This window comes from Camelus bactrianus, chromosome 9 (assembly GCF_048773025.1).
Source record: "Camelus bactrianus isolate YW-2024 breed Bactrian camel chromosome 9, ASM4877302v1, whole genome shotgun sequence".
Taxonomy (NCBI): domain Eukaryota; kingdom Metazoa; phylum Chordata; class Mammalia; order Artiodactyla; family Camelidae; genus Camelus; species Camelus bactrianus.
In genome coordinates, this window is record NC_133547.1 from 46,362,726 (window position 1) to 46,390,636 (window position 27,911).

At 46.1% G+C, this 27,911-nt stretch overlaps 1 protein-coding gene across 1 annotated transcript in view; it reads right to left on the reverse strand.

Annotated features, from left to right (window-relative positions):
* VTCN1 (V-set domain containing T cell activation inhibitor 1) overlaps nucleotides 1-18,669 on the reverse strand; it is a 64,097-nt gene extending 45,428 nt beyond the window's left edge. The window contains exon 1 of the mRNA XM_010968120.3: nucleotides 17,955-18,669. Within this exon, the coding sequence (XP_010966422.3) occupies nucleotides 17,955-18,220 (266 nt within the window). The 5' untranslated portion in view covers nucleotides 18,221-18,669. The remainder of the gene's footprint in view (nucleotides 1-17,954) is intronic.
* Nucleotides 18,670-27,911: the final 9,242 nt, after the last annotated feature.

Genomic DNA, 27,911 nt, shown 5'->3' on the forward strand with positions numbered 1-27,911 from the left:
TCCAGCTCTCCGAGTGCTGCTTGATCTCTCGCCCGGATCCAGGTTGCTGTCACAACTGAGCTATAACACTGAGCTCTAACACATTTTTCCGCAACATGATGGTGGTTATCTCTGGGTTAGAGATGATACAGACTTTGATATTTTATATGTTTCTTTTGCGATTTCCTGTATTATCCAAAATTTCCCCACTAACCCTATATTAATTTTTGTAAAACATATAAGGAAAATATCGCTCTATTTTTAGGTGTGACCTCTCTTTTAGATGGTCAGCGAACAGAAATCTTTCAATCAGGAGCTCTCATGGGGCTGTTAACTTAGCAACAGCTTCCTGGGTCAGTGGTTTGTACTCTCAGTAGAGCTCCCACGGGAGGAGCCAGGACCCAGTGAATGTGTGCTTGAAATATCCATAACTTGTTTCTCTTCCTTTAGGTCAACATGTTCTTCATAAACCCATAGTCTGTTCATGATCAGAGAAGAGCCTTAGTTTGGGGAGCCCAGGTGAACAGCACCAGGAGCCCCAGAATTTTCAGATAAACTGAACACTTCCTTTGACATCTTTTGGGAATTGCTAATGAAAGCCATATTACGCCTCACTTTTTTACAATTTTATTTGCCTTAAGGGTAGAAAACCAGGAAGCCAGCAGGACCCCCTACACATATTAAAAAGATTCTCTTGTAGGCCCCACACTTTCTGCCTCAGAAAATTAGCACCGACATTCAGGTAACACCCTTACCAGAATAGATGGAACATGCTGGGGTCACTGTTAGTGAAAAGATAATGACTTTTTGCTGAATCTATTAAAGTCAAGCATTTCATTGATCTAGTACTTTGTCTATGAGAAATGTCAACCTAGAATATGAGAAAACAGCTAGATTTTTTTTTCAAAGTTTTGGTCATGTTCAAAGCTTTCAAGGCTTTAGATTTTTCCTACAGTTTAAGCACAGAAGTTTTGGGGGATCTTTTTAAGGGAAAAAAAAATCCTTCTGGCATTTCAAAAGAGCCAAGATCTTGACAGCTTTGTAGGATCAAAACATTGCTTTCTGTTGGGGGGGAGGAATAAATTAGGAGTTTGGGATTAGCAGATACAAACTATTATATATAAAATAGATAAACAACAAGGTCCTACTGTATAGCACAGGGAACTGTATTCAATATCCTGTAGTCATCTATAATGAAAAAGAAATTCAGTTATATATAACTGAATCACTATGCTGTGCACCAGGAACACACTGTTGTAAATCAAATACATTTCAATTAAAAAAAAAACACACACTGCTTTCTCATACCAATATTCCTAACACTTTAGAGTTTTACTTCTAAAGGCTTTCACAGAAAGGCTGTGGAACATAGCATTTGGGGTTTTATCACTGAGACTCTTGGGAAGCTGGGCTCCTGGGCTCTTGGTAAAGGGCAGCTACCATGACCTTAAACGTAAGGGGATTTGCCTCCTAAGACCTGCCTTGCACCAGCCTAGCCACCCCGACTTCCCCAGCGGCTCCACACACTCAATCTTAGTATTAAAAATGAGATAAAATTATTTTTTTTTCTAGACTAGGAAAGGGTAGAGACTTTGGAGGCAAGTAGATCTATTTGTCACTCCCTTTGCGTACACTGTATTCAATGTGATCATGGATAAGCAGTGAGATTGATGATCCCCAGGAGAAAAGAGTCAGGGAAGACATCACGGGCCCAGTGGAGTCCGGCCAGTAACCAGCGGCTTCCTGACCTCATCACCTCTCCTTGCTTATTTGAAAATCATTCTCAGAAGTGATCTGATTTCATTTGCTGGCTTTTCACATCTTCAGTCATTCTCCCAAACATCCCCCTTCGCTTTTCTCATCTCTCTCTAAGCCTTGATTTACCCAGCTGCAAAGTGGGAGGATAAAGTCCACCTTATTTGGTTGTTGAGAAGATTAAACCCAGCTCATGCTCATCTCTCCAGTTACCACGCTGCCTTCCTCTTCCCGTTCCCACCCCACCTCATAGGTCTTGCCCTTCGCCTGGAGGTTCTTCCCACTCCTCTTTGCTTGGCTAAGTCCCACTCAAGATTGAAAGCCACTTCCTCCTTCAGGAAGTCTTTCTAACCATCCTCCACAATCACCACTCCCACAAGTGGATCAGAAGTTGATTCCAAATCATTCTGAAACTGGCCTGTGGTGGCCCTGAGCATCCAGTGCTGTAACTGTGTGTTTACCTACCTGTCTCCCTTTCTAGTCTGTACTCTAAATGATGGTAGCCTCTATACCGTGTACATGACCATGACCCTAGGAGCTATGGTGCCAGGTCCAAAGTAGATGATCAATAAAAATGTGTTAAATTAATCAACGATGTATGCAGAACTTGTAGAAGTGTACGGACACATGGGACAACCTAACATTGGAGACCATGTTTCTGAGGTTGTGGGACTGTGTGGTGAACCCACAGGAGGGCCAACCCCAGAACTGACATAAATTGCTGGCCAAGAGATCTAAAATGTTAGGCTACATCCCTGATACAGACAGACTTTCTGGAAGCTGAACCCAAAGAGAAATGAACAATGGGACATATAGGACCATTACTTTTAATATTCTGCCTATTTTAAAGTCAAGAGTATATGTATGGGTCTTGGTACTTTGTAAAAGTTATCTTCCTCCAAAACATAGGAAGAACACTCTTGGGCATAAATCATAGCAATATATTTTTTGAACCAGCTCTTGGAGTAATGGAAATAAAAGCAAAAATAAACAAATGAGATCTAATTAAACTTAAAAGCTTTTGCACAGCTAAGGAAACCACAGCAGACAGAATGGCCATCATTCAAAAGTCCACAAACAATAAATGCTGGAGAGGGTGTGGATAAAAAGTAATCCTCCTGCACTGTTGGTGGGAGTATAGATTGGTGCAGCCACTGTGGAGGACAATATAGAGGTTCCTTAAAAAACTAAAAATAGACTTAGCATATGATCCAGCAATCCCACTCCTGGGTATATACCTGAGAAAAATGTAATTCAAAAAGACACATGCACCCCCATGTTCATGGCAGCACTATTTATAATAGTCAAGACATGGAAACAACCCAAATGTCCATCAACAGATGACTGGATAAAGATGTGGTACATATATACAATGGAATACTACTCAGCCATAAAAAAGAATAAAATAATGCCATTTGCAGCAACATGCATGGACCTGGAGATCATCATTCTAACTGAAGTGGGCTGGAAAGAGAAAAATGCCATATATCACTTATATGTGGAATTTAAAAAAAAAGGGACACAAAAATGAACTACTTATTAATTATAACTTAGGTGATTGATTTCTTGAATATGTGTAAGCACATGAGCATTCTGCTCATTCTTATTTTGTGATTGGCTTTATTCCTTTGGTAACTATGTAAGTTTAAAAAGCTAAAGCTCTAAACTGTTCTTAGAAACAATGATCAGTACATATATGTAAACTAAAAAAAAACAGTATATTTTATATATGTATTTACATGCAATATATTGATATGTGTGCAGTCAAATTGTATCAGTTCTACCTAATAAAACTGAAAAATGAAAAAAAGTTATCTTCCTCTAATGGGCAAGGCAGCTTCTCAATGAAAGATATGTGTCAGATAATGCAGGAGAGCTATGTGTTGCCGTCAACGTCATTGTCATGATCATCTTTTGTACTCTATCACCTTTGATCCTCAAGGCAGTTCTGGGAGGTCTGTTTACTACCCTTACTTAACAAGAAAAACTGTGACTTGCATAGGATCACACAGGATAAATTTGGAAAGGAAAGTCAAATCAGGCCCCTCTGGTTCCAGATTCTGTCCTTTTCCCATGCACCGCGTAGCCAAAGAGAAATAGCTATGTCCACGCCCTTCCCTTTCCTACTGCCCTCAGAGCTCCCAGCAGATATCATGAAGATTATTTCATTTTTACGGATAGTGGACAAGTGAGACGTGAGGGTCTGAAAGATGATGTGGTCTGTTCAAAGCTCATCCACATTCACTCTTTCAGTGAGCCTAAGTCAAAGGCTTTATTTCCATGCACATCATGAGAAATCAAACAGGCTTGTTCTTACTTTTCATGGTAATTGCATGTTGGTAACAATGCCCCTGAGAAGTCAAAAATGTCTTCTGTAAGCATGCTAACTCTGGCTAGTGCCTTCCGCTGCAGGGCACAAAACCATCAGGGTCCCATTTAGTGTCGTTTAAATCCCACCATGCAACAATAAACAACATTAAATGAACTCTGTGCTCTCACGGGGAGGCAACGCCCTACCTTTCAATTCTCATCTTACGCTTCCCTGGAGTATCAGATAATTCCTGCCCATACTAACACCTGCTAGATGACCAGAGGGCCTGAGTGAGGTTAAAATGCCTAGCAGTCACACTGATGTCCACCATGCAGTGTGTGAATGATGGACAACCCTGTTAAAGGCTCTCTTGTGGAAGAATTCCGTGGTGGGGGATGTGGGGGAAGCATTGAGGATTCAGCCCTAGCCAAGCCACTGTCTCCCTGTACGCTACCGGAATCTCCCCGTCCAACAATTCTCTGTCTTGGACACTTGGCTCTGGTGCCTGGAAAACAATATTCAGAGCTCGCTACATGCCCACGTTCTCTCTGGAGCGTGTGTGGGGCACTCCCAGAGGCACCCCAGCAGGGCAGAGTCTCCTCCCTGAGCCCAGACTAGCTTAGCTCACCTTGTAGTCATAAGCAAATTAGATGCACACCTATGAACTGGGATGATAATGACACCCTGAAAAGATGGACTAATTAATAAGTATAATGAGAGAGCAGCCAAAATAATACCCATGTTTACTTAATGTCTGTCATTTGAGGAATATGGGGCAAGCCAAGGCTGCCACTGCGCGAATCCTCCCTACATGTTTACGAGGGAGAGAAAAGCAGAGGTTGGTCAAGGAAGAGTCACTGTAGAAGGGGATGGGCAGGAAAACATGATGACTTTGGGTATTAAAGGTGGGTGGGCAGTCCTGGGAAGGAAAATGCCCACCTGCTCTTTCCCTCCTGAGCATTTGCTCAGCCGTCCCTGCTGCTCTGGGCTCCTGTGTTCATGCGCTTTTTTTCTGTTCATGACTTCTGTTCTTTTGTGATTACTCCAAGCCCTAGTTTCCCAAAGTGCATCCTGATGGCTATTAATAAGTATTATTTTTAAAAAAGGATTACATTAACTCAATCACATCAAACAGATTTCTTTAACTATAGGACTTTTCAAAAGTTTTAACATGCTAATATGCATAGTGAATGTCCCAGAAGAGTATGTGTTAGGCTGAACCAATTGAAATTACCGTTCTGTAGGCCGAAAACAATTGAATGTTGGCAATTTCATGTGTCCAGCCTAACAATATTCAGCACTTCCAAACTTGCTTGACTACAGAACTCTTCTGGGGAAAATTCTGCAGTACCAATGTCCTCAGAACTCACTTTGGGAACCGCTGTCCTAAGTACTTAAATACAAAACCTGTTAGGTGCTTGAGTAATGTATGTTGCTTGGACCCTCTGATGCTCAGAAGCAACAGGATAACAGATTGAGCAGAATGAGAGGCAGGTAGATGGGGGAATCCTGCCAGGCCTTGGGGGTGAGTTTCCAGGAAGGGTGGCCCCATATGGCATTTCTCAACCCAGTAAAAGTACAGAAATGCCCAGAGTTACAACTGCTGCTATGTTAAGCTGCCAAGATTTTTTTTTTTAGCTGCAAAAGTGCTTTAAAATATTTAATTCTAGTACACAAAAGCACAATGGAAGGAGTAGAATATGAAAGGGTACATACTCTATTAACATCCATGTAAAATGATTTACAGCTGGGCTTAAAAAGGGCAAAAACAGAAAAGAAAATATAGTCATTTACAGTGATAGAACCATGAATGACTTTTTGTCTGCTCTTTTCAAAATTTCCTTAAATGCTGTTATTATACTATCTTGCAGTGGAAAAAAAAATACCGGTTACTCCTTAGGCTTTGAATTCATACCAGAATGTCTTGGGAAAGTCCTAATGCACTCCCCCATCCCCCTCCCCCATTTTTCCAGAGGGGAAGGTAGTATGAAGGAGAAGATGATCTTTGAGCCAGGACTTTGGTAAATTCTGTCCCTCTGGCCCCTCACTGAGCTGGGAGGAGTCAAACCTTTACCCTTCCTGGCCCCTCTGTCTCCGCACTCAGATGAGGGACCAGCCCATCCAAACAGATCCCCGAACCTATAGGCATTCCCAGCACCCAACAGCCACTTGCTAAAGTCTGCGTTTAAGGTTGTTTTTTTCTTTTTGAAATTTTGAACAGGATCCTATAGCAACACTCTGTATAAATGACGATTAGCTTTCTCAGCAAGGCCTCAAAACCCTATTGAATCCCAGTGTTTCAGAAATACTGTCCATTTGTAATGGGAAAGGAAGATAGCAGAAAACACTCCTACCATGAGCGTACAATCACAGCTACAGGATGGAGTGCGTAGACTTTTGCGGGCTACCTTGGGAATCCGGCCCTCATGTACAAAGCTGTGTCCATGGGAAAAAAAGTCCTCCTGGTCTTGCATAGGATGTTGCCCCAACAGCCCCTCGGCAGTCTGTTGGTAGAGGGTGAGGATGTTGTTGCCAAGAATTCCTCTGTCCCGGCCTTCAGGCGGAGCCTGGCCTGCAGGAGAGACTCCCAGGGCAGAACCCCCCTCCCCTCCCCGGGGCTTGGTCGGGGGACATTCGAGAGTCCTGCAACCTCTCCCTGTCTCACTCCCAAATCAGCCTCGTTCCTAGGCTCTGGGTGAGCAGCGATCTGCAAAGCCCGTCCCCAACATTCCCCGCACGTGTCCTGAAAGAGCTGGCATGAGAAAGTGCCAGGAGACAGAGCCCTCTATAGGGAAGGCCGCAGAGCGGGGCCCACGCAGAGGCGACTGCAGCAGGGGCTTGGAACTTCCGCGGCTTCTCTGAATTGTCATGACGCTGTATTAAGGTCTTTAGACAAAGACGCCCTGACCTAAGGCCACCAGAATGGCAGCATGACTCTCCCATCAACTCTGGTTTCTTCTTTTGGCTGCAGAGAGTCACCAAGACTTGGAATCTCTTCCAAAAAGGGAAGACAGAGGAAGAGAATGGGAAGCAGTTTCCCTGGACAGGTCAGGACAGGTCAGCTTCTTCTCGACTGGAGTAACTCCTCATCTCCGTCTACCCTGCCGCAGGACTTCCCACCAGGACCTGTCTGGAAAGCTTACCCCAGGCTTCAGGGCTTATAGCTGGAGCTCTTCTGGGGTCTGGAAGAAGCTCCTTTCCACACAGAGCTGGCTAGTACATGACGCACCTTCCCACGCCTTACAGGACTGTATCCTGACCCTGAAGCTTATACCAGCCACTATATTGTCCCTATACTGTTATATTCTGCTCCTGGACTGTGAGGCTTTTTAGCAAAGGATACAGTCAATCATCAAATATAGGAAATGAGTGAAAGACTATGTCCTCTCCTCATACCAGAAGCAGGTTCCCCGGGGGCAGAACCTAGTTTTGAGTTGTGTGGGGCAGTAGAGGAGGGCGGCTAGCACCAAACCAGGCAGAGAGAAGCAGAGGCCAGGCCATCCCCAGGAGATAGGACCAGTGTCATTGTCGGGGTAGGGGTGCAGGATTCAGGAGAGTGCATGGTCATGGAAACCAAAGAGGTGTTTCAAGGGGGAGACAGTAGTACAAAAGAATATGAAAAGGAATATATGCATGACTGGAACATTATGCTATTCACCAGAGATTGACACATTGTAACTGACTATGCTCCAATAAAAAAGACAAATTTCTTGAAACTATATTCAGTATCTTGTAGTAATCCATAATGAAAAAGTATATGAAAAGGAATATATGTATGTGTATGTATGACTGCAGCATTATGCTGTACACCAGAGATTGACAACATTGTTAACTGACTGTACTTCAATAAAAAATAAGAAAAATTTAAAACACTTAGAAAAAGAAGGAGGTAGTAGGACATTTGTGTTGAATGCTGTTATGAAGACAAGATCAGCTCAGAGAAATCGAGGTTATGTTTGGCGACATGGAGGTCATTAGAGACGTGGACAACAGCTATATCTCAGTGGAGTGGGGACAAAACCTCACTGGAGTAAGTTGCGGAGAGAGTAATAATAGAATACATGGTTTACAATACGTGTCTGCTAAGTGCTTTATATGAATTAACTCACATTCTTCTCACAATCTTATAATTAGATTCTAATGTCACGCCCATTTTACAGATGAGGAACCCGGGCACAGAGAGGTTAAACAACCTCCCAACGCACCTGTGTGAAAGGGGCAGAGCTGGGCTTGTACCCAGGCCGCCTGGCTCCCGTCTGCACCGGATGCCACCACCTCACGTTCCCTCTACAACACCAGCAAATCATAAGACCACTAATTCCCGGCGGCTTTCAGCAAGTATGCCAAGAAGGGAAAAGAGAGGTGTGGCGGGAGCTGGAGAGGTCAGGGGGCTGAGAGGGGGCTTGTCTTTAAAGATGGAAAACACTGACACTCGGGTTGCATGCTGCAGGGGTACTGGGGGAGCAGAGAGGGGAGGATGCCGGCTGGAGCGGGCGGGATGAGGTGGATTCAGGGTGCAGAGGGCTTGCTCTTTGAAAGCAGCTGGGCTCGTCCTCTGGTACCATGAGGGGAGGCGATGAAAAAGTGCACAGATGATACGGCAAGTATGTGTGGAAAAGTACCCCTCTGCTGGCTCCTGTTTTCTCAGTGAAGGATAAAGCAAGATAATCATCTGAGACCGGGGTAGGAGGTTGGAGCAGAGGAGGCTTGCAGGAGGCCTGAAGAGAGAAGAGAGGGGTGAAATGGCTTTTTGGGGAGAGGAGGGAGGAGAATGCCGTGAAGAGCCGAGACAGAAAGCTAAAATAGACAATTCAGTGCCCCAACATTTTATGGATGCTCTCCGTACCTCTCAAATCCTTCATGCCTTTTATTCTATGAAGTTTTTCATTCCAAATCTGCAGAGAAAGAAAGAGGGGAAACTGTCGGCCTTTTCTCCCATTACTGCTCTGCTGGGAGTCATAGGAATACATTTGGAAGTGACGAGACGGTAAATCTGAAACATTACAGGCAGACGGTTTGGGGCTGTGGAAAGCTAACCTAAAGAGAAATATAACCTGGGTTTCTTACCTGCAGAAACGCCATGGTTTTTCCCCCTTTGTTTTCGCCAAGGCCCGTCTGCATCCTCTTTAGAACGCGTCTTAAGGAGAAATGAGGAGTGATAGATGGTCCCAGGTGAAATTTACCTCCACCTGGATTCAGCCCTCGTGCTTGCGGGGAGGAGTCCAGGAGCCCAGAGAGAAGGCTAACAGCCTCACCTGGAGGGCTTGTTAAAGCGCAGGTTGCCCGGCCCTACCCCCAGTGTGGGATTCTGTAGGTCTGGAGCAGGGAGTGAGAACTGGCACTTCTGACAGGCCCAGGTGCTGCGGCTGCCGCCCTCAGGAGACCACACGGTCTATGGAGGGAGTGCTATCACCCCAGGCGGCCAAGCACGTTCCTGTATCTCACAGAACTAGGACTAGAGAAGGTATCTCGAGTCCACTGAAATCCCAGAAGAATTTGGACGCAGAGGTCCCCTAAGCCCAGCTGCTACTTTTGGACTTGTCATTCCTCTCCCTCCCTCTGAGTCACTTTGTTATTCTGTAAAAACCACGGGAGGGGCTGAGTGAGAGTAGCTAACACACACGGTGCTAACTATGGCAAGGTGCTGCTCTGAACTCCCTTTTTAAAAAATTGAAGTGTAGTCAGTTACAATGTGTCGGTTTCTGGTGTACAGCACAATGTCCCAAACTCTTCACATGTATTAACTCATTTAGTCTTCACAGCAACTATGAGGTTGGTACTACTATTAACTCCAACTTACTGAGGAAATGAGAACACAGAGAGGTTAAGGCGCTTACTTGAGGTCACCCAGCTAGGAAGCAGAGAGCTGGAATCTGAACACAGGTCAGACTAACTCCCACACCGACATTGTTTCCACTTCTTCATTTGTCCAAGGTAAAGATGGTTGAAGCTCTGGTCTCAGATTTAGGATCCTTGATGTCTAGGTAAACTGTGGTCAGCTGGGGTCCACCACAGTTTTTTAGCTAGAGTCACTGGGCAATATCAAATCATTGAAAGAGCCTTGTTCTACCCCATTTTTAAACTGCATGACCCTTAGGCAAGTTGCACAATTTATTCTTATTATCCCTTCAATAAAATGAGGAGAGGTAGTGACTTTCTGAATTTTCAAGCTCTGAAAGGATGTAATTTTCACTGAATTTCTGTCACTTCTCACTCCTGCACTCACTCACCTAGAGCGACCATCTGAAACATCTCAGGCGGAGGCTGATAATCCACAGGTGCCAGCCTCTTCTGGGGACAGCGCCCTCCTCGGCTGGCTAAGAGACCTTCTTTTTTCTTTTTTAATTGAAGTCTAGTCAGTTTACAATGTGGTATCAATTTCTGGCATACAACATAATGTTTTAGTCACACATGTACATACATACATAGATACATTTTCATATTCTTTTTCATTATAAGTTACTATAAGATATTGAATGTAGTTCCCTATGCTATACAGAAGAAACTTATTGTTTATTTTATATATAGTAGTTACTATCTACAGATCTTAAACTCCCTATTCATCCCTTCCCACCACTTTTCCCTCCTGGTAACCCTAAGTTTGTTCTCTATGTCTGTGAATCTGTGTCTCTTTTGTAAATAGGTTCATTTGTGTCCTTTTTCTTTTTTTTAAGATTCCACATATGAGTGATATCATATGATATTTCTCTTTTTCTTTCTGGCTTAGTTCTCTTAGTATGACAATCTCTAGGTCCACCCATGTTGCTGCAAATGGCATTATTTTATTCTTTTTTTATGGCTGAGTAGTTTTCCAGCTAAGGACTCTTCTGCCCTAACAGTCATTGGTCCCTGAGGAAGTGAGTTTTGCCAGTGATGAGCTGGGTTCCGCTTTAAGTGGCAGGAGATGAGGCAGAGCTGATTAGAAAGATAATTTTCTAATAAAAGTCAGCACCGAGGTCTAGTAGGAACTTGTTGGTTCCTGTCCTCGGCTGCCCGGGAGACACTGAGCATGTTGACTTGCCTCAACATTTGCATCTATGAAATGGAGATAATTAGCAGGAGTGTGGGGTGGTTTAGTAATTAACCACTACCCAGTGCTTGGTCATAGCTCCGTAGCCCCAGCTGCCCCTGAAGGCTGTAGCTCTTGACATCAGCAGTGCCTCGTTCAGAAGATTTAGACTCTGAGCTTGGACTCCCAGACTCACCTCACCCACCTTCATGCTTGATCCTGGCAGAGTCAGACATTTATTCTAAACACTCATCATCCTCAGGTTTACAGAAGGATTGTGTCTCAGACTCACAGACAACAAAAAGGGGGGCAGACTTGATTTTTCTTTTTCAAAACAAGAAGCTGAAAAATTCTATGAATATTTTCCAGGGTGTTGTTACTGTCATTAAGAGACCTCAGTGGCAATTTATCTAAGACTACCCTCTAGAATGTGTATTTCACAGCCATGTGTCAGCCATTGTAGAAGGATTTACAAAGATCCTAGCAATAGCTCTTAGGATTGCCAGGCATATAATTATAATTATCACATGTCATTCATACAACTCTAGGATTTAGGTTCTATTATCAGCCCATTTCATAGGTAGGTGAATTGAGGCTCACAGAATTCAAGGTGGTACAAGGATTTGAACCCAGGCAGTCTAATTCCAGAGCCTTGATGTGTAGCCATGGAGCTACACTGCCTCCTTACACCAAGGGACAAGACAAAGGCCAGGTCCTCAAGGAGCCAATTCCGCTGAGGAAAAGAGACGGGCACTGGAAGCAGGTATTCATCAACGCGGCCAACCACGAACATAACAGGAGCCACTAACTGCAACTAGAAAGACCCAGAAAGACTTCAGAATGGAAGTGGCACTTGAGCTGAATGTTGAAAGAGATGGGTTGCATTGCAACAGGTGGAGATGGGGCTAGAGCACCATTGTCAGAGAACAACCCACCCTGGATGTGGGCAGAAACACAGGTGCCACCTGTTTAAGTCTTTCTTCCAATGTGCAGTTCATCTCCTTTTCCAGCTCCCTGTCCTGTTCGTGAGGATGAGCTCTGAAGGCCCTGAGGTCTCAGGTTTCATAGGCTCAGAGAGTCTGAAAGTCAGGCCCATATTTTCCTATCTCAGTGGGGTGTCAAGCATCAACATGGCCTGTGCTGAGGTCCTCCCTAGGCCAAGCCTTGGGTAAGACTTGCTTACTAGGCAAACTTTCATTCTGTTGCCAACCACCATTTGTCTGGCCATCAAATTCTGGTATGTCTGAGCCAGCCATCAGCTAAAAAACTTGGGGGCAATGGAAAACCAAGATTCTGGAGCAAGGTTCCCTGAGCATCCCTTATTCTGGTCTCCCTCATTCTCTATTCCACCCACCTTCCTCTGGTAGAAAGATTTCTGCTCCTTCTCTAGGCCGTAGCTTCCTTCCTTTGACACGTCTTCATCAATCTCATTTTGACTGGTGATTTCCCCCAATCCTAAATGTTCCTAAGAGCTCTCTTCAGATAGAAGAGCCAGGGGACAGATGAAGACTCCAGGGAGAAGGAAGGAAGGGAGGGAGGGAGGAAGGGAAGGAGGAAAGAAACAAGAAGGGACAGGCAGGTGGGGAGGAAAGGAAGGAGAGCAGAGTAACAATTTGAAATGGTGCCAGCTGGGCCTCACTTCTGCTTTAGCTGGCGTCCCTGCTGTCTAGAAGGAGAGGTACCAGATGCGACAGCTCTTTGATGTTCTCTGTTGACTTAATGCTCAACACACCCATGAGCCTTGACTCAGGATTCTTGCCCCTTCCTGGCTGCACTTGGGTTCAAGAGCTACTTGGCAGCACATCCTCCTCACCTTCTGGGAAAAGCCACATGAGTTCTGCTTAAATCCTGCATAGCCCATGTTCTTGTCTGGTTTGGATCCCTCGAACCCATCAGCACCAGGCCTGTATGATGCTCCTACCAGCCTTGGGTGCTCCACGAAACTCTGTTCTGTTGACCCATGCATGATACTCCTCCATCCCAGTCTTGTCCCACCTCTCCACCATTTGCTCCCAGCTCTTTCTCTGACTCCTCTTCCTCGGCCCATCCTTAAACGTTACTTTCTTCTGCCTCCCATCCCCAGTCCCTGCTCTTCTCCTTCTGTGTGCTCTTAGAAGGCTTCCCAGGTGACTGTCCCCTGCCTCCTGCTTGTGACTCTCACAGTGACATCTCTAGCCCTGACCATGTCAGTTCCAGCCTGAAGGCTTCTGCTGTCCACTGAGCATCTCCACTTAAAGTTCCCAGGGGAGCCTCAAATTCAACAGATACCAAAGTTTACTAACTCTCACCTCTCCTCCCTCTCCCCCAACTCACTGTATCCAATCCAGGAACATGGGGGTCATTCTGGGCTCCACCCTTTGCCTCACCCGTTCCTATCCTGTACTGCCCTACCGTCCCCTAAAGTCATTGGCCAAATATCACCAATTTTAAGTCCTAAACATTTCTTGAATTTGCCTTCTCTGGGTCCCTGCTGTCATTCTCTACTTCAGGTCCTTATCATTCCTTGTGCACCTGTTTCCCTGCCTATTCTCCTGGTCTCTAGGTTCGCCGTCCTTGTCTCCACCCTCCACGCTGCCTCTAGAATAACCTGCCTGAGATGAAAACCACCAAGGTCCCCCTGTTTGTGACCTTCGATGACTCCTCATCGCCCACACCAAATTCCTGGCTTGGCGTCTGCTAGGGAAGGCCCACATGGCCTGGCACAGCCTCTCCAGCCTCCTCTCAGCACCCCTGCCTCCAACGTCATGTCCTGAGGATGATACAGAGTCGCTTGTAGCTTTCCAACACCCCATCCTGTCCTGTCCCACTCCCTCTGCCTAGAGGGTCCTTCCCATCCTTCCTCACCTGGATCATGCTAATTTTCCCTCAAGACTGAGCCCGGCTATCACCTAGCTCAGAATACCTTCCCCAGAGCCTCAGGTTAGGGACATGTTTCTGCTGCATTCTGCCCTATTGTCTCATGACTTACGAACAGCAGGTTGGGATTGTTGGTTTGGGAGTCTTTCTTCCCCATTAGCTTATAATCTTATCAATATTTTAGTTCCCTTTGTACAGTGCCTAGCACACAGTAGGTGCTTAGTTAATTTTGTTGACCAGAATGTAACCCCTTCGGAGCAGGAATCACGGCTTTTTCATCCATGGACCCCTAGCAGGCACTCAAATTTTCCACAGGTCACACTTCTGGTCAGTTAATCTAAGACAAAAGAAGCAAGAATACATAATGGAGAAAAGACAGTCTCTTCAACAAGTCATGTGGGAAAACTGGACGGCCATATGTGAAAGAATGAAATTAGAACATTCTCTAACATCATCTACAGAAATAAACTCAAAATGGATTAAAGACCTCAGTGTAAGGCCGGATACTGTAAAACTCCTAGTGGAACTGGCAGAACACTCTTTGACATAAATTGCAGCAGTATTTTTTAGATCTGTCTCCTAAAGCAAAGAAATTAAAAGCAAAAATAAACAAATGGAACCTAATTAAACTTTAAAGCTTTTGCACTGCAAAGGAAACCATCGATGAAATGAAAAGACAACCTACTGAATGGGAGAAAATATTTGCAAATGATATGACCGATAAGGGGTTAATATCCAACAAATATAAACAGCTCATACATCTCAATGTCAAAAAAACAAACAATTCAATTTAAAAATGGGCAGAAGAAACTAGACAGACATTTTTCTAAAGAGGAAATGCAGATGGCCAACAGGCACATGAAAAGATGCTCAGCATCACTAATCATCAGGGAAATGCAAATCAAAACCACAAAGAGATATCACCTCACACTTGTCAGAATGGCTATAGTTAAAAAGAACACAAACAACAAATGTTGGTGAGGATGTGGAGAAAGGGAACCCTTGTACATTGTTGGTGGGAATGTAAATTGGTGCAGCCCCTGTGAAAAACAGCATGGAGGTTTCTCAAAAAACCAAAAATAGAACTACCACATAACCTAGCAATCCCACTCCTGGGTATATATCTGAAAAAAACAAAAACACTAATTTGAAAAGATACATGCACCCCAATGTTCATAGCAGCACAATTTACAATACCCAAGATATGGAAACAACCTAAGTATCCATCAACAGATGAGTGGATAAAGAAGATGTGGTATATATACACAATGGAATACTACTCAGCCATAAAAAAGAATGACGTTTTGCCATTTGCAGCAACATGGCTGGACTTGGAGGGCATTATGCTAAGTGAAATAAGTCAGACAGAGAAAGACAAATACTGTATGATATCATATACATATGAAATCTAAAAAAATATAACAAACTAGTGAATATTACAAAAAAGAAGCAGACTCATAGATACAGAAAACGAAACAGTGATTACCAGTGGGGAGGGGGAAGAGGGGAGGGCAATGTAGGGTTAGGGAAGTAAGAGGTACAAACTATTATGTAAAAAATTAGGTAGAAGGATATATTATACAACGTGGAGAATATAGCAAATATTTTATATTAACTATAAACAGAGTATAACTTTTAAAAATTGTGAATCACTATATTGTGCACCTGTCACTTACATAATATTGTACATCAACTATACTTTAATTAAAAAAAAAAAACTGCTCCACCGGTGAAGGCTGCTCCCTTTGACAGCCACAAAGGGAAAAAGGGAAGAGAGTTCTGACCACACAGCTTCTAAATGTACCGTGGAGGTCAGGCTGGGTAGGACCTGCGCACCAGCATTCCATCCCCGAGTGGCATGCATTCCGAGCATGAGATTTGCAGGTAGGAAGCTCTCCGGTAAATATTAAAGAAAATAATCCACAGGGTCGGCAGAGGACTGCAGATCCTCCCATGAACTCTCCCACGCCACCAACGGTCATGATCACCTCAATAAAAGGTATTATTACCAATTAAGGAAATGATGGTGAAGAAAGAAGCCTTGTTAGGGCTGAAAGTGGACACCGGGTTCCCCCAGGGGGCTCCACCTGCTCCCCTGGACAGCCCTCCAAACCTGCTTCCCACCGAGCCTGCGCATCGACCCTCCTCCCGGGCGGTCTCCTTGCACCGATCTTGCTGGCTCGTCACTGCTTTTGCAACTGCAGAGGATGAACAGCTCCGGAGGCACGCCGGAGCCAACAAGAGGAGCCTCTGTGGAGCCACTGGGTCTCTAGAGGGTGGGGGGTCCTCATTTTGAACACCCACCTCCTGCTAACCCTCCCGCAAAACCAGTCAGGCTGGTTGCAATGTATTATTAGAAAGCCCACACATCCCTCTTCGGAACAACAGAGCCACTTGTTGCGTGAGGCGTGTTTCACATCCACGGAACCAAGGAATGAGGGGCGGAGGGGCTGGGACCGGCAGGGAGTTGGGGGATGTGCGGCACCTGGGAGAGAGCTTGGGTTACAGTTAGGTAGGGTGGATTTCAACAGGGCCCTGCCCTTTTCCAGGCTGTGTGTGTGGCCGTGAGCGCATGACTTAACTTCCCAGAGGGGATAATGAACGCTCACAGGCTGTGGTGAGGATTAAAGGAGGCTTCTGTAAGACACCTAGCCCAGGGCGTGGAGACTGAAGGAGCTGGCAAAGCGAGAGCTCCTCTGACGCGGGTGCTTCCTGGGACATCCTTGCAGGGCAGACAAGTGCGGATGGACGGGAGCAGAGTGTCCTTGTGGGGCGCAGGATGGGGGTGCTGCCCGGGAACCTGGGCATCACCCAGAGTCCCCTCGACTCTGCTGCAGGCTCTAGATGGACACTAGAACTAGCTGACGCTTTGTTCTAAGGAAGAGAACTTTCTAGGCTGTCTCTGGGAAGTAACATTCTCTCAGTCTCTTTAGAAACCACTGTTTTTAAAAACACTTTTTGTTTATGGAGGTGGTGGGGTTTGAACCCAGGACCTCACGAATGCTAAGCACACACTCTATCACTGAGCTATGCCCGCCCCCTGCCAAAATGCCACTGTTAATCTGAGGTTTCTCTTCCTCCTCCCTTCTTTCCCTCTCACTGGAAAAGACACAAACAACCCCCAGAGCCACCAGTCTCCCTAAACACCATCCTGAGTTGTGACCCATATTGAATCACCAACCATTTCAGGAAAACCCTTCCTTCACTTTCCATCTCTCTCCTTCCAGAAAGCTTAGTGACAGCCTGAGGGATAAAGAGGCAACTGGAGGTCGCTACATGGGAGGAGAGAAAGGTAAGAGGTGGGGCTTTCTTCATCTGGGGGGTTCGGCTCACCCCACAGATCCTCCTCCTCCATCCTCTCAGCTCTACTGATGGATGTGCGCAACCACAGTTACATGGTCCCCTCACTCCTCGTCTCCTGCTGTTTCTTTACGTCCTCCCCACCCCCATCCCAGGCCCCAGGGTGGGCTGACTCTGGCCTTCCACAAAGGTCTGTTTTCTCAGCAGCAGCAATAGGGATCTCCTCTCCAAAGAGCCCCCAGCAAAACTAGGGACCCCACCCAGGAGCCAGGGTGGAGGAGGGGTGTCGGTGTGAATTACTCAGCAGTGCTGAGACGTCACACCCACAGAGCATGCTTGCCTCCTTCATCCTGGAGGCTGGACAGAGGATCCCCCTACATTCCACCCATCATCAGTCACTGATTCCCTTCCACCCACCAAGCAGCCAGCCCTGTGCCACCCGGCTTGATGCCCCAACAAGAGCCTTGACATCTCAGCCTGGCACACACGCTCCTTGTCCAGAGCTGCCCTGGCAGGTGCCAGCCCTCTAGGGCAGAACACCAACCTAGCCCTGACCAGGGGCCTCAAGTGGCTGGGGAGTGATGTTAAGCTGAGTCCGGTTAGGCTCTGGTCTGGCCAGGTTCCCACCAGCCCAGTGCTCGATCAGATAAGGGTGCAGGTGGGACAGCCCAGCAGTCCTCAGCACCCCACAAAAGACCTCACCCCTGTTCCCTTCCCCTGTAAGGACAGAGACGAGCACACTACCTCCAGAAGATGAACTGCCCTGGGGAAGCCATGGCGAGGGGAAGGGACCCCTCCCGCAGCGCGCTGGATGCGGGGGTGAGTGGCGCTGCCGCTGCCCTCCTGGAGCCGTGACTCACAGCCAGCGCGGGTGCGCTGGCCTTAAATAGTGGGCTCCCCGGGAGTGGCTGGTGCAGCTGTGGATAGCTCAGGTATGAGGAAACGGCGCTGCTGTGCAGAAGTCCCTGCAGGCACAGAGGCCGCCCGTCCCAGCCAGGGATGCCAGGCATGCGGAGATGCCTTGCCAAGACTCGACCTCCTTCCCAGGCCCCCGGCTCCAGGGCTTGTGTTCACAGACGTCTCTTCTCCTGACTGCGAAAGGGAGCGCTGGGGCGGGAGAGTTCATCCCCACTGAACGGGGAGGCTGGGAGGACTTCCTGTAGCAGCTGATGCTCTGACAGAGGCTGGCTCGTCCCAGGGGGGTCTCTCGTGGAGGAAGCTCTTGCTGAGTAACCTCAGAAAGGCTGTGAGCCAAAATGACAAGACTGCTGAGTCTGTCACTCAAGACAGCCTGCGTCGGGCCCCGGGGCCTGCCCAGCTGGACGGGCAGGTCTCTGCTGGCTTCATTTCAGTGAATGGGTGAGAGGGCCCACTCTGCCCACCTCCCAACTCATCTGAGACCAGAACGACACGGAATGTGCATTACATAGAAGCTACTGCTGTGGGGTGTCGGGCTAGAACATCCAGCACTCAGGTTTCCAGCGGCACAGGAAGTCTATGGTGTGAAGCTCGCTCTCTCGTACTGTTTCCTCCATCCCTCCACCCCTGGGGGGGAACCCTGGATGGTACACACCCACTGACTGGCTGACTGGTTCACGAGCCGCTGGCTGACAGACTGTGTTTATTTCGGGGCAGAGATGCCCCAGGACTTCAGCAGAACGAGTCCAGTGCTGGCGCACGCGCTGCTGGAATAAGCATGGAGTACAGCCAAGGAAGGAAGGGAGAACCGGGTGGTGGGGCGAAGACGGCAGAGGAGAGGGTCACTTCACAGTGGGAAGAGCTTTAGAGTCAGCCAGAGCCAGCTCCAAATCCCGAGTTCGTAATTAAAGTTCATGTGACTTTGGGGAAATTGCTTTACTTTTCTTCAAGGCATCTTTTACTGAGCTAGAGTGCGAAGTGCCTGAGGGGGTCCACGTAATTTTCCTTCCCTCAGAGTAAGTAAAGGAGCGACACCTGGGACTTAGGAGGTGCCCAAGCTAACTGGATCCCTCCCCAGGCCTGGGGAGGCTGAAGGAAGTGGGAGCAGTGATTTTAATCATACCTATTCATCTGATCCACCCTCAAGGTGCAAGGTTTCTGCCTAGCTCAATAAGCCTTAAAGAGAGCAGCCTTACCTCAGACAACTCAGAGCAGGGCCATTGAGTCTGTCTCCTCCAGCCATCCATCAGCAGTACAGGGTGGGCTAAGGATGGCCTGGAGGAGAAACCAAGCCGATGCACTGAGAGGTAAAGTGACCGACAAGCAGCTCCTGTCAGGAGGAGAGTGGGGTGAGCACCACCAGGCAGGGAGGTAGAGCTCACAGCAGAAGCAAGCAGACATCGTCTGGTTCTGACACCAAAACCCAGAGTGATGCACATGAAATAACGGGAAAATCATGGCAAAGCAACAGGCCAATACTGAAAGAAAAAAAAAAAAAAGAAGAAGAAGAATATAAAGGCGTGTGTGGAGAGAGAGAGAAATTGAAACATTGATCTCTCCAGGATTTGGGAGCCTCCCTTGGCACTTTCTTTGCACGTGTCCCCTGGGCGACCTTGTCCACTCCTCTGTTTCAACCGGCCCCTCTGCAGATGGGGATGTGCCAGACTGCCCAAGTCAGAACCCTGGAAGTCGCCCTCTCCTGGCTCTCCCCCTCACCCCTACACCCCCGTGCGCCCCAAGTCTCCTGATTCGTCCTGCTTGTATCAGTTTGCTCTGGTCGCCACAAGGGAGCACCACGGCCTGGGTGGTTGACACAAGAGAACTTATTTTCTCGCAGTTCTGGAGGCTGAAGTCTAAGATTGTGGTGTCCGCAGGGTGGGGTTCTTCTGAGGTCTCTCTCCTTGGCTTGTAGACGGCCGCCTTTGCCCTGTGTCTTCACACGGTCTCCTTTCTGTATGTCTCTGTGCCCAAGTCTTACGCAGCAGCCACACTGGATTGAGTCCACCCTAATGGCCTCTTTAAAGACCCTAACATCAAATACAGTCACATTTTGAGATACTAGGGGTTAGGACTTCGACATACAAATTTTTTTTCAGGGGAGGACACATTTCATTGCAGAATACCCCTTTATGCCTCCCAAATCCATTCCCCTCTCTCTACCCCTAACAGTAATTCCACCCTCCTCATTTCCCATTTAAGGGGAATATCAAACAGTCTCCTATTTCACTGTCCTGCCCCCAGTCTGCCCCTGTAAGTGCCAGTCTACCTACAGTTTGCTAGAGTGATTTTCCTAAAATGCCAGTCTGATCAGACCACTTCCTGGGGTAAAATGGTCGGTGGTTCCCCCTACCTGTGGTCTGACCTCTGCCGACCCCTCCAGATTTTGCTCTCACACTTCTGCTTCTCCCTCTGCGTCCTGGGCATGCGGAGCCGCTGCGGGTTCCCCCGGAACGCCGCACTCTCCCAAGCCACCTTTGTACCTGTTGCTCTGTTTGCCTGGAGTCCAGCTCCTGCCTTTTCCTTGTTTGTGATCAACTCTATGGGAAAATGTCCCCAACACTTCAAGCCGACTGGTGCCGTGCTCTGGGCTCCCACTTGACCCTCATGCCTACGTCTGCATTCCTAAGTTATTTTTTTTTTAGAGGGGAGGTAATTAGGTTTACTTATTCATTCATTTGTTTGTTGTTATTGTTATTTTTAATGGAGGTACCAGAGACTGAACCAAGGACCTCGTGCCTGCTAAGCCCTGCACCCTACCACTGCGCTGTACCCTCCCCACTGCGTTCCTAAATTATGACTACTGATCTCTCTGACTCTTTCACTAGACACTCCTTAAAAACAGAAACGGCATCTTGTTCATGTTTGTATTTTACACCAGCATAAGGCACACACAGAGTCAGGAGTGTGACATGTTTGTGGAATAAATGCACGATTTTCTTTCACAGCACACAATGGTAGTACCATTTCCTGTTTGTTCGTCTGTCTCATCGCTAGTCTGTGAGCTCCTGGAGGATAAAAATGATGCCTCATTCATCTTTGTGTCAAGGGTCCTAGCACCATGTCTGACACATACACAGGTCATGGTAATATTTGATGGATGGGTGAGCAGGGGTCAGCTTGGGGTGTGATCCATCAGACACTTTCTGGAGAGGTGTCTTGTGAGCTGGATCGAAGCTGTTAGAAGCAGGAGAGAACACGTTGCATTTGAGATGGAAGAACAGTTTAGGGTTAGGACAAAAGGTAAAGCAGGCGTGTGAAACAAATGCGAAATCTGTTTTCCCCTTGTCGATCTTGGGAGAGAAAAAGAGAGAGAGAGAGACAAAATCAAGATGAACTTAGAGTATCTAGAACTGAAAGGTCTTTTCATGAATTAAAAACAAGCAGCCCAGTCACCTTGGGCTCTATTTTCTCATTGAGTATCTTTACACGTCCCTGGGCACCAGCTTAAAGTTCCCTCATAGTCTCCTATCCTGGCTATTAGAAGAGCAGCCACATACATGTGGGGCTTTGTACTTTTCACAAAAGGCTGTGAGATCACGTGATCCTGACCACACCCCTATGGGGTGAGATTTACCAATGGGAACCCGAGTCTCAGAGATTAAGGGAGTGTGTTCAAGGTCAATCATTTGAGTTTTCCCAGGCCTACTCGCACGTGTGTATGAAAGGGACGATGGGAGTGACTGTAACAAAGCTTGCATCAGCTCCCGAGCCTTACATCTAAAGGCGGAACCTCCGGCAGTCTGCAAGTTTTACCTTTGAGAGTCTCAGGATGTGTTACAAACGTTCTCAGAAAAGCCAACTGTGGAAGAGTCTTCCACGAGGGCCCCCAAGGAATCATGCCTTCGTGGATCTAAGCCTCAGTGCAGTCCCTTCCCGCCCTGACTCTGGGCTGGACACTGGGATGTCAGCAAGTGTGATGTGGGCAGAGGCCCGAAAGGTAAGCGCGCGTTCGGGATTGCCTCTCTGGCTGCCGAAGGCTATTCCACCACCTCGTGATAAAGCCTCTGGCACAGAGACGAGCCCTCCCAGCCGAGAGCCCGACATCCCCCAGCCTCCTGACCACAGCCCGTGATTGACCTCGGGTGACGAGAATTGCCCAGCTGAGCCCCGCCCGAATTGCCGACCCACGTAAGGAACAAACAAAATGCTTGTTCTAAGCCGCTATTTCTGGGGTGGTTTGTTACATAAGCAGTAGCTACACTGTTCTTTCCCCTCATTCTGCTTGCTCTCTGGTGGTCACTGCCTCTGAGGTCACTTCCGAAGACATCTCACCATTATCACTGGTGCTGGGGACCCGCTAAGCCACCCTTGTATCTACAGCCAAAGTGCTGGCTTCTACACTGCAGTGGTGTTCCACGGAGCCCCCAGAAGACCATGACGTGTTACACACGCGCACACACACGCACACACACAGAATTTAAAATTTTTAAAAAGGGTTTTTGTTGTTGTTGCTCTTGTTACTGAGTCAGCCTTCAGGAAGGAAATACCTGCCGGAATCAGCCGCTACACCCACACCTCCGAACCTTTTCGTCAATATTTCAGGCTTTCTCTTACACACTGGTCGACTCGAAAACCTGCTCGGAGAAAAACCTTGTGGTTAGCAGGACTGTGGAATCATATGATGCTCTGCTAGAGGCGAAGAGATTTCACGATACTCAGCAGAGCTGGGAAGAGCAGACCTTGTGGTCTTAATATAGCAGACTTCAAAAAGGCTAATTGACAGGAACGCTGACGTCTAGTTAAATATTAAGGAGCTTTCATTTCGTTTGAAGCTCTGACTCCCTCTTGCTGGCTGTTAGTGCCCGCTCAGCAGGGAAGGGCTGGCTGCCTCATCACCGGCCTGGCTGGCGTCTGCCTCATCCTCAGCCATGGGTTCCTGGCAGCCCTGCCCATCAGTTCACCAGTTTACAAGTTTAGATGGACCCTGCAGTCATCACAGAGTCACAATATGCAGGGGCCTGGGTACATTCCTGGGCCAGTGGACTTCAGACTCAATGCTGCTTCCCACTCCACGTTCATGGAAGACGCTGCTAGTTGATCATGGGTTTCTTTCCCGCTGGCCTGATGTGGCACCAGAAACCTTTCCAAAACAGCATCCAGGCAGCCCCTACCCAGCAACTGGAGATGTTCCCTGTATTCATTTGTGAGGGATGTCATAACAAAGGACCATAAACTGGGGGGCTTAAGCAGCAGGCATTTACTTTCTCAGGGTTCTGGAGGCTGGAAGTGTGAAATCAAGGTGTTGGCAGAGTGGGTTCCTTTTGAGGCCTGTGAGGGAAGGATCTGTTCCAGGCCTCCCCCTGTGGCTTGTGGGTGCCTGTCTTTTTCCTGTGTATTCCTACCATCTTCCCTCTGACGTGTCCGTATCCCAGTTCCCCCTTTTGTAAGGGTATCAGTCATACTGGATTAGGACTCATCCTAATAACCTCATTTTAACTTGATTACCTCTGTAAAGACCCTGGCTCCAAATAAGGTACCATTCTCAGGTACGGGGGTGGGGTTCATACTGCAACATATGTTTAAGGAGACACAATTCAGCTCATCCCAGGTGAGGCCCACTGCTCCTTCCTTTCTATACTCTGCTGCTCCAGACAACACACGAGCCCTCTGCTCTGAGCAGGCTATGAGACCTGGGGGAGGAAGGTGGGGTGTGAGGCCCGTCTGCCGCTGGTGTGCATAACCACAGGCCAGCGATGATGTTCCTGACCTCGCTGGTGAGATGCGGTCCCCAGCCAGCTTCAGGCTCCATGTGTGTCCTTTCCCAGGGCTGCACATTCACAGGAAGGACAATTATGAAAGACTGAATGTGTTTCTCAATTATTTGTTGTCCCTCCTCAGTGGAGGATTATACTTCCCTAAGCCATTGGCATCAGGGTTGGCTGTGTGGCTTGCTTTAGCCAGGGAAATGCAAGTGGAAGGAACATGTCACTTCTGAGAGGAAGCTGTAAGAGGCAGTGTGTGCTCAGTCTTGGTCTCTTCTGTGCAAGATGGGAGGTGTCCTAGATGGAGGGTGATCCATCAGCCTGTGTCCTGGAGTAAAGCTGATGTGGAGCAGAGCTTATGCCAGACCATGGTGGACATGGAGCATGAACTTGAAATAAATCTTTCTTGTTAAAAGCCACTACGATTTAAGAGTTGCTTGTTACTGGGTATAACTGCCTATCCTGACTGATACAACCACCTTCCCCAGTAGAAGAGGACTATGTTTTAGTTAAGAATAGAAAGGTGGCGTGAACACAAGGATAAATTACAAATGGACCAATGACAATGAATATATATATGTTCATGTATAAATGAAAAATTGTGCTCTACACTGGAATTTGACTCAACATTGTAAAATGATTATAAATCAATAAAAAATGTTAAAAAAAAAAACAAATGGACGAAATGTGCTCAATTAAACCATAAAAGTACTAGAAGAAAATAGGAATTACCTTCAAATGGGGGAAGAGCTTTCTACTTATGACTCAAAATCTACAATCTATGAAAGAAAAGACTGACAAATTACATCATATAAAAATAAAAAAACTTTCTAGAAAAACAAGCTAACAACAGTAACACCAAGAAAAAGAACAAAATCCCAAATGAATTCTATGTGTGACAGATATGTTTGTAGAAACGGCCACAAATTTCTTCCCTTTATTCACATCCTTAGGTATTCCCTTTCTAACCTGAATCCAGCCTTAGACATGTTATTTGCTGTGGCCACTGGGACAATAACAAATGTGACACAGGCAGAGGTTTAAAGACACCTGGCATTGGTACCTGTACTCTTGTTGTTTTGGGGAACTGGTGACACCATGAGAAGAAGAGTGGACTAGCCTGCAGGATGGCTAACTACCTTTGTTACCTCTACTGACAGCCAGGCAACCACCAGACCTGGAGTGAGGCCATTAAACACCCATTGACTTTAAAGCATAAGTAAGCCCAGCTGATACCTGGTGGAACAGAGATAAACTCTCAGGTGAGCCCAGACCATAGCATCACAAGCAAATAAGTGGTGGTTGTGAAAATGAGCCAGTAAGTTTTGGGATGGTTTCTTACACACACACATACAAGCACACACAAATAACTAATGTAATACAGCCAAATCAAAAGGCAAATGACAAAAGGAGACAGTAATTTACAACTCATACCACAAAGGGCTTATGTTTCTAAGATAAAATTTTCCTTGTATACATTTCCTTACTATAAAATATAGAAGACCAACAACCCAATGGAAAAGTGGGCAAAAGATATGAACGTGCAGTTCACAGTAAAGAAAATATAAATAAATATATACAATAGCCAAGACAAGGAAGCAACCTAAATGTCCATTGACAGATGACTGGATAAAGAAGTTGTAGTATATCTATACAATGGAATACTACTCAGCCATGAAAAATAATAAAATAATGCCATTTTCAGCAACATGGTTGGACCTAGAGATTGTCATTCTAAGTGAAGTAAGCCAGAAAGAGCAAGAAAAATACTGTACAATATCACTTATATGTGGAATCTAAAGCAAGCAAGCAAGAAAGTAAGCAAGCACTAATGAACTCCTACAAAACAGAAACAGACTTGCAGACATAGTAAACAATCTCATGGTTCACAGGGGAAAGAGGGTGGGAAGGGATAAATTTGGGATTTTGAGATTTGCAAATGTTAGTCACTATATATAAAAATAGATTTCAAAAATTTCTTCTGTATAGCACAGGGAAATATATTCAATATCTTCTAATAACCTTTAACGAAAAAGAATATGAAAACCAATATATGTGTGTATATGCATGACTGGGACATTGTGCTGTACACCAGAAATTGACACACTGTAACTGACTATACTTCCATTTAAAACAAACAAAAAAACTATATTGAGATGCTATCTGCATCTATCAGATTGGCAGCAGTACAAGGATTTGACAACACACTGTGTTGACAAGGCTGTAGGAAAACAGCACTCTCATACATTGCAAGTGGGAGTATAACTGGATAGAGGGCAATTTAACAACAGCTATGAAAATGACACTGCACAAAATGTTTGATCTAGTAATTGTACTTCTAGGAATTTATCTTACAAATGTACTCACATGCAAAATGGCATATGTACAAGGTTATTCACTTCAGTATTGTTTGTGATAGCAAAGGACTGGCAACAGCCTAAATGCCCATCAATAGGAGACCAGCTGAGTGAATTCTGGCACAACAAGATAATGGAATACCATGCAACTGTGAAAAAGAATAAGGAAGCGGGGATCTACTGATGGGAAAGAAATATCCAAGATGTGCTGTTAAAAAATAAAGCAACCTGCAGAAGCATATATGTAGGCATATGGATTTTCTTCTCTATGCAAAGAGATTCAGGTAAGCATACACAGCCATCTGCTGAAGGATGAGAGATTACTTACTGGATGTGGTGGAATGAGATGGATAGTAGACAAGTGTGAGAAGGAGATTTGTCATCATGTGGCTTTTTGTCGCTTTAGATTTTTGAAACTTATAAAATATTATCTATTTAAATACTCAAATTAAATATTTAGGAAACGGAGGGAGGAGATATAGCTCAGTAATAGAGTGCGTGCTTAGCATGAATGAAGTCCTGGGTTCAATCCTCAGTACCTCCATTAAAAAGGAAATAAATAAACCTAATTACCTTCCCCCCCAAAAATATTTAGGAAAAGCCGTAGTTGTGGATGTATAAAGTTGACCACAGAGTGTCTTTAAACTTTCATTTTCCCAACTGTAAAATGGGAATCCTAGTAACACCACCCCTGCCCACACACAGGACCATTGGGAGGCTTACTCTGATGAGTCTGCGCTTGTGACAGTGCTTTGTAAACCATGGAGGGCTCCAGTCATGGCAGCTCAATCCATCTCCCCATACTAAATGAGGTACAACCTTTTTTTCTGCTTTCACTATTGCAGGCAGGAAGGCTGAGTACATTATGGATATTATCATTTCATCTAATCTTCATGACAACTCTCTAGATGAAGTATTTCATTCCCATTTTAGAGATGAAGATATAGAGACCCAGAGCAGTTTACTAATTTAGCTAGTGTGTGACACAGTGGGATTTGCACCCAAGTTTGTTTGACACTGAAGCAGTTGCCTCTCAGTTATTCTGTGTGTGTGTATGTGTGTGTTTGTGTGTGTGTGTCAGGGATGATCCTACCCCATCCTCAGAAACAAGCTCCTCACTGTCTGATGGGCACAGGTGGGATTTATTTCCGTTTGTAGATTTGTTCATGCAATCCCCTGTGGGTAGCCTCCTTTTCTTCTCTCTCTTTGCCCAAATGTTGCCCATCCATCAAGGCCCATATTAAATCCATCCTTCCTTTTGAAGACTTTCACGGCCCATCCCTTAGCAGTGACTTGTGCTTTTTCTAAATTCTCATTGCTCTTAATGTCTTGGTTTTTATTTCATACACTGGGAGTAGTTACTTATCTTTTTGTGTGTGTATTATTTTCCTTAAATCATGCTTCATTCCTTATGGTCTGAAGGACTGTCTTATTCATCTTTGAAAATAAGATAATGTATGTAAAAGGCCTAGCGCAGAGCGTGGTGCGTAGAAAATGCCCAATGGAAGTGATTCTCTGGGTCCCCCTCACAACATCTGACACAATGCCTTGTGTCACAATGCCTGACACCTGCTCACCAAGGATTGCTGATTAAAAACATAGCCATCTTGAGGGACCATGAGACACACAAGAGAGGGAAAACTGACTGTGAAGAGACAAATGTCCAGGGAAGAGACTGGCAATTAGTGGGATTCAGAAGTGCTGGCCCAATGTAATCAGTTCCA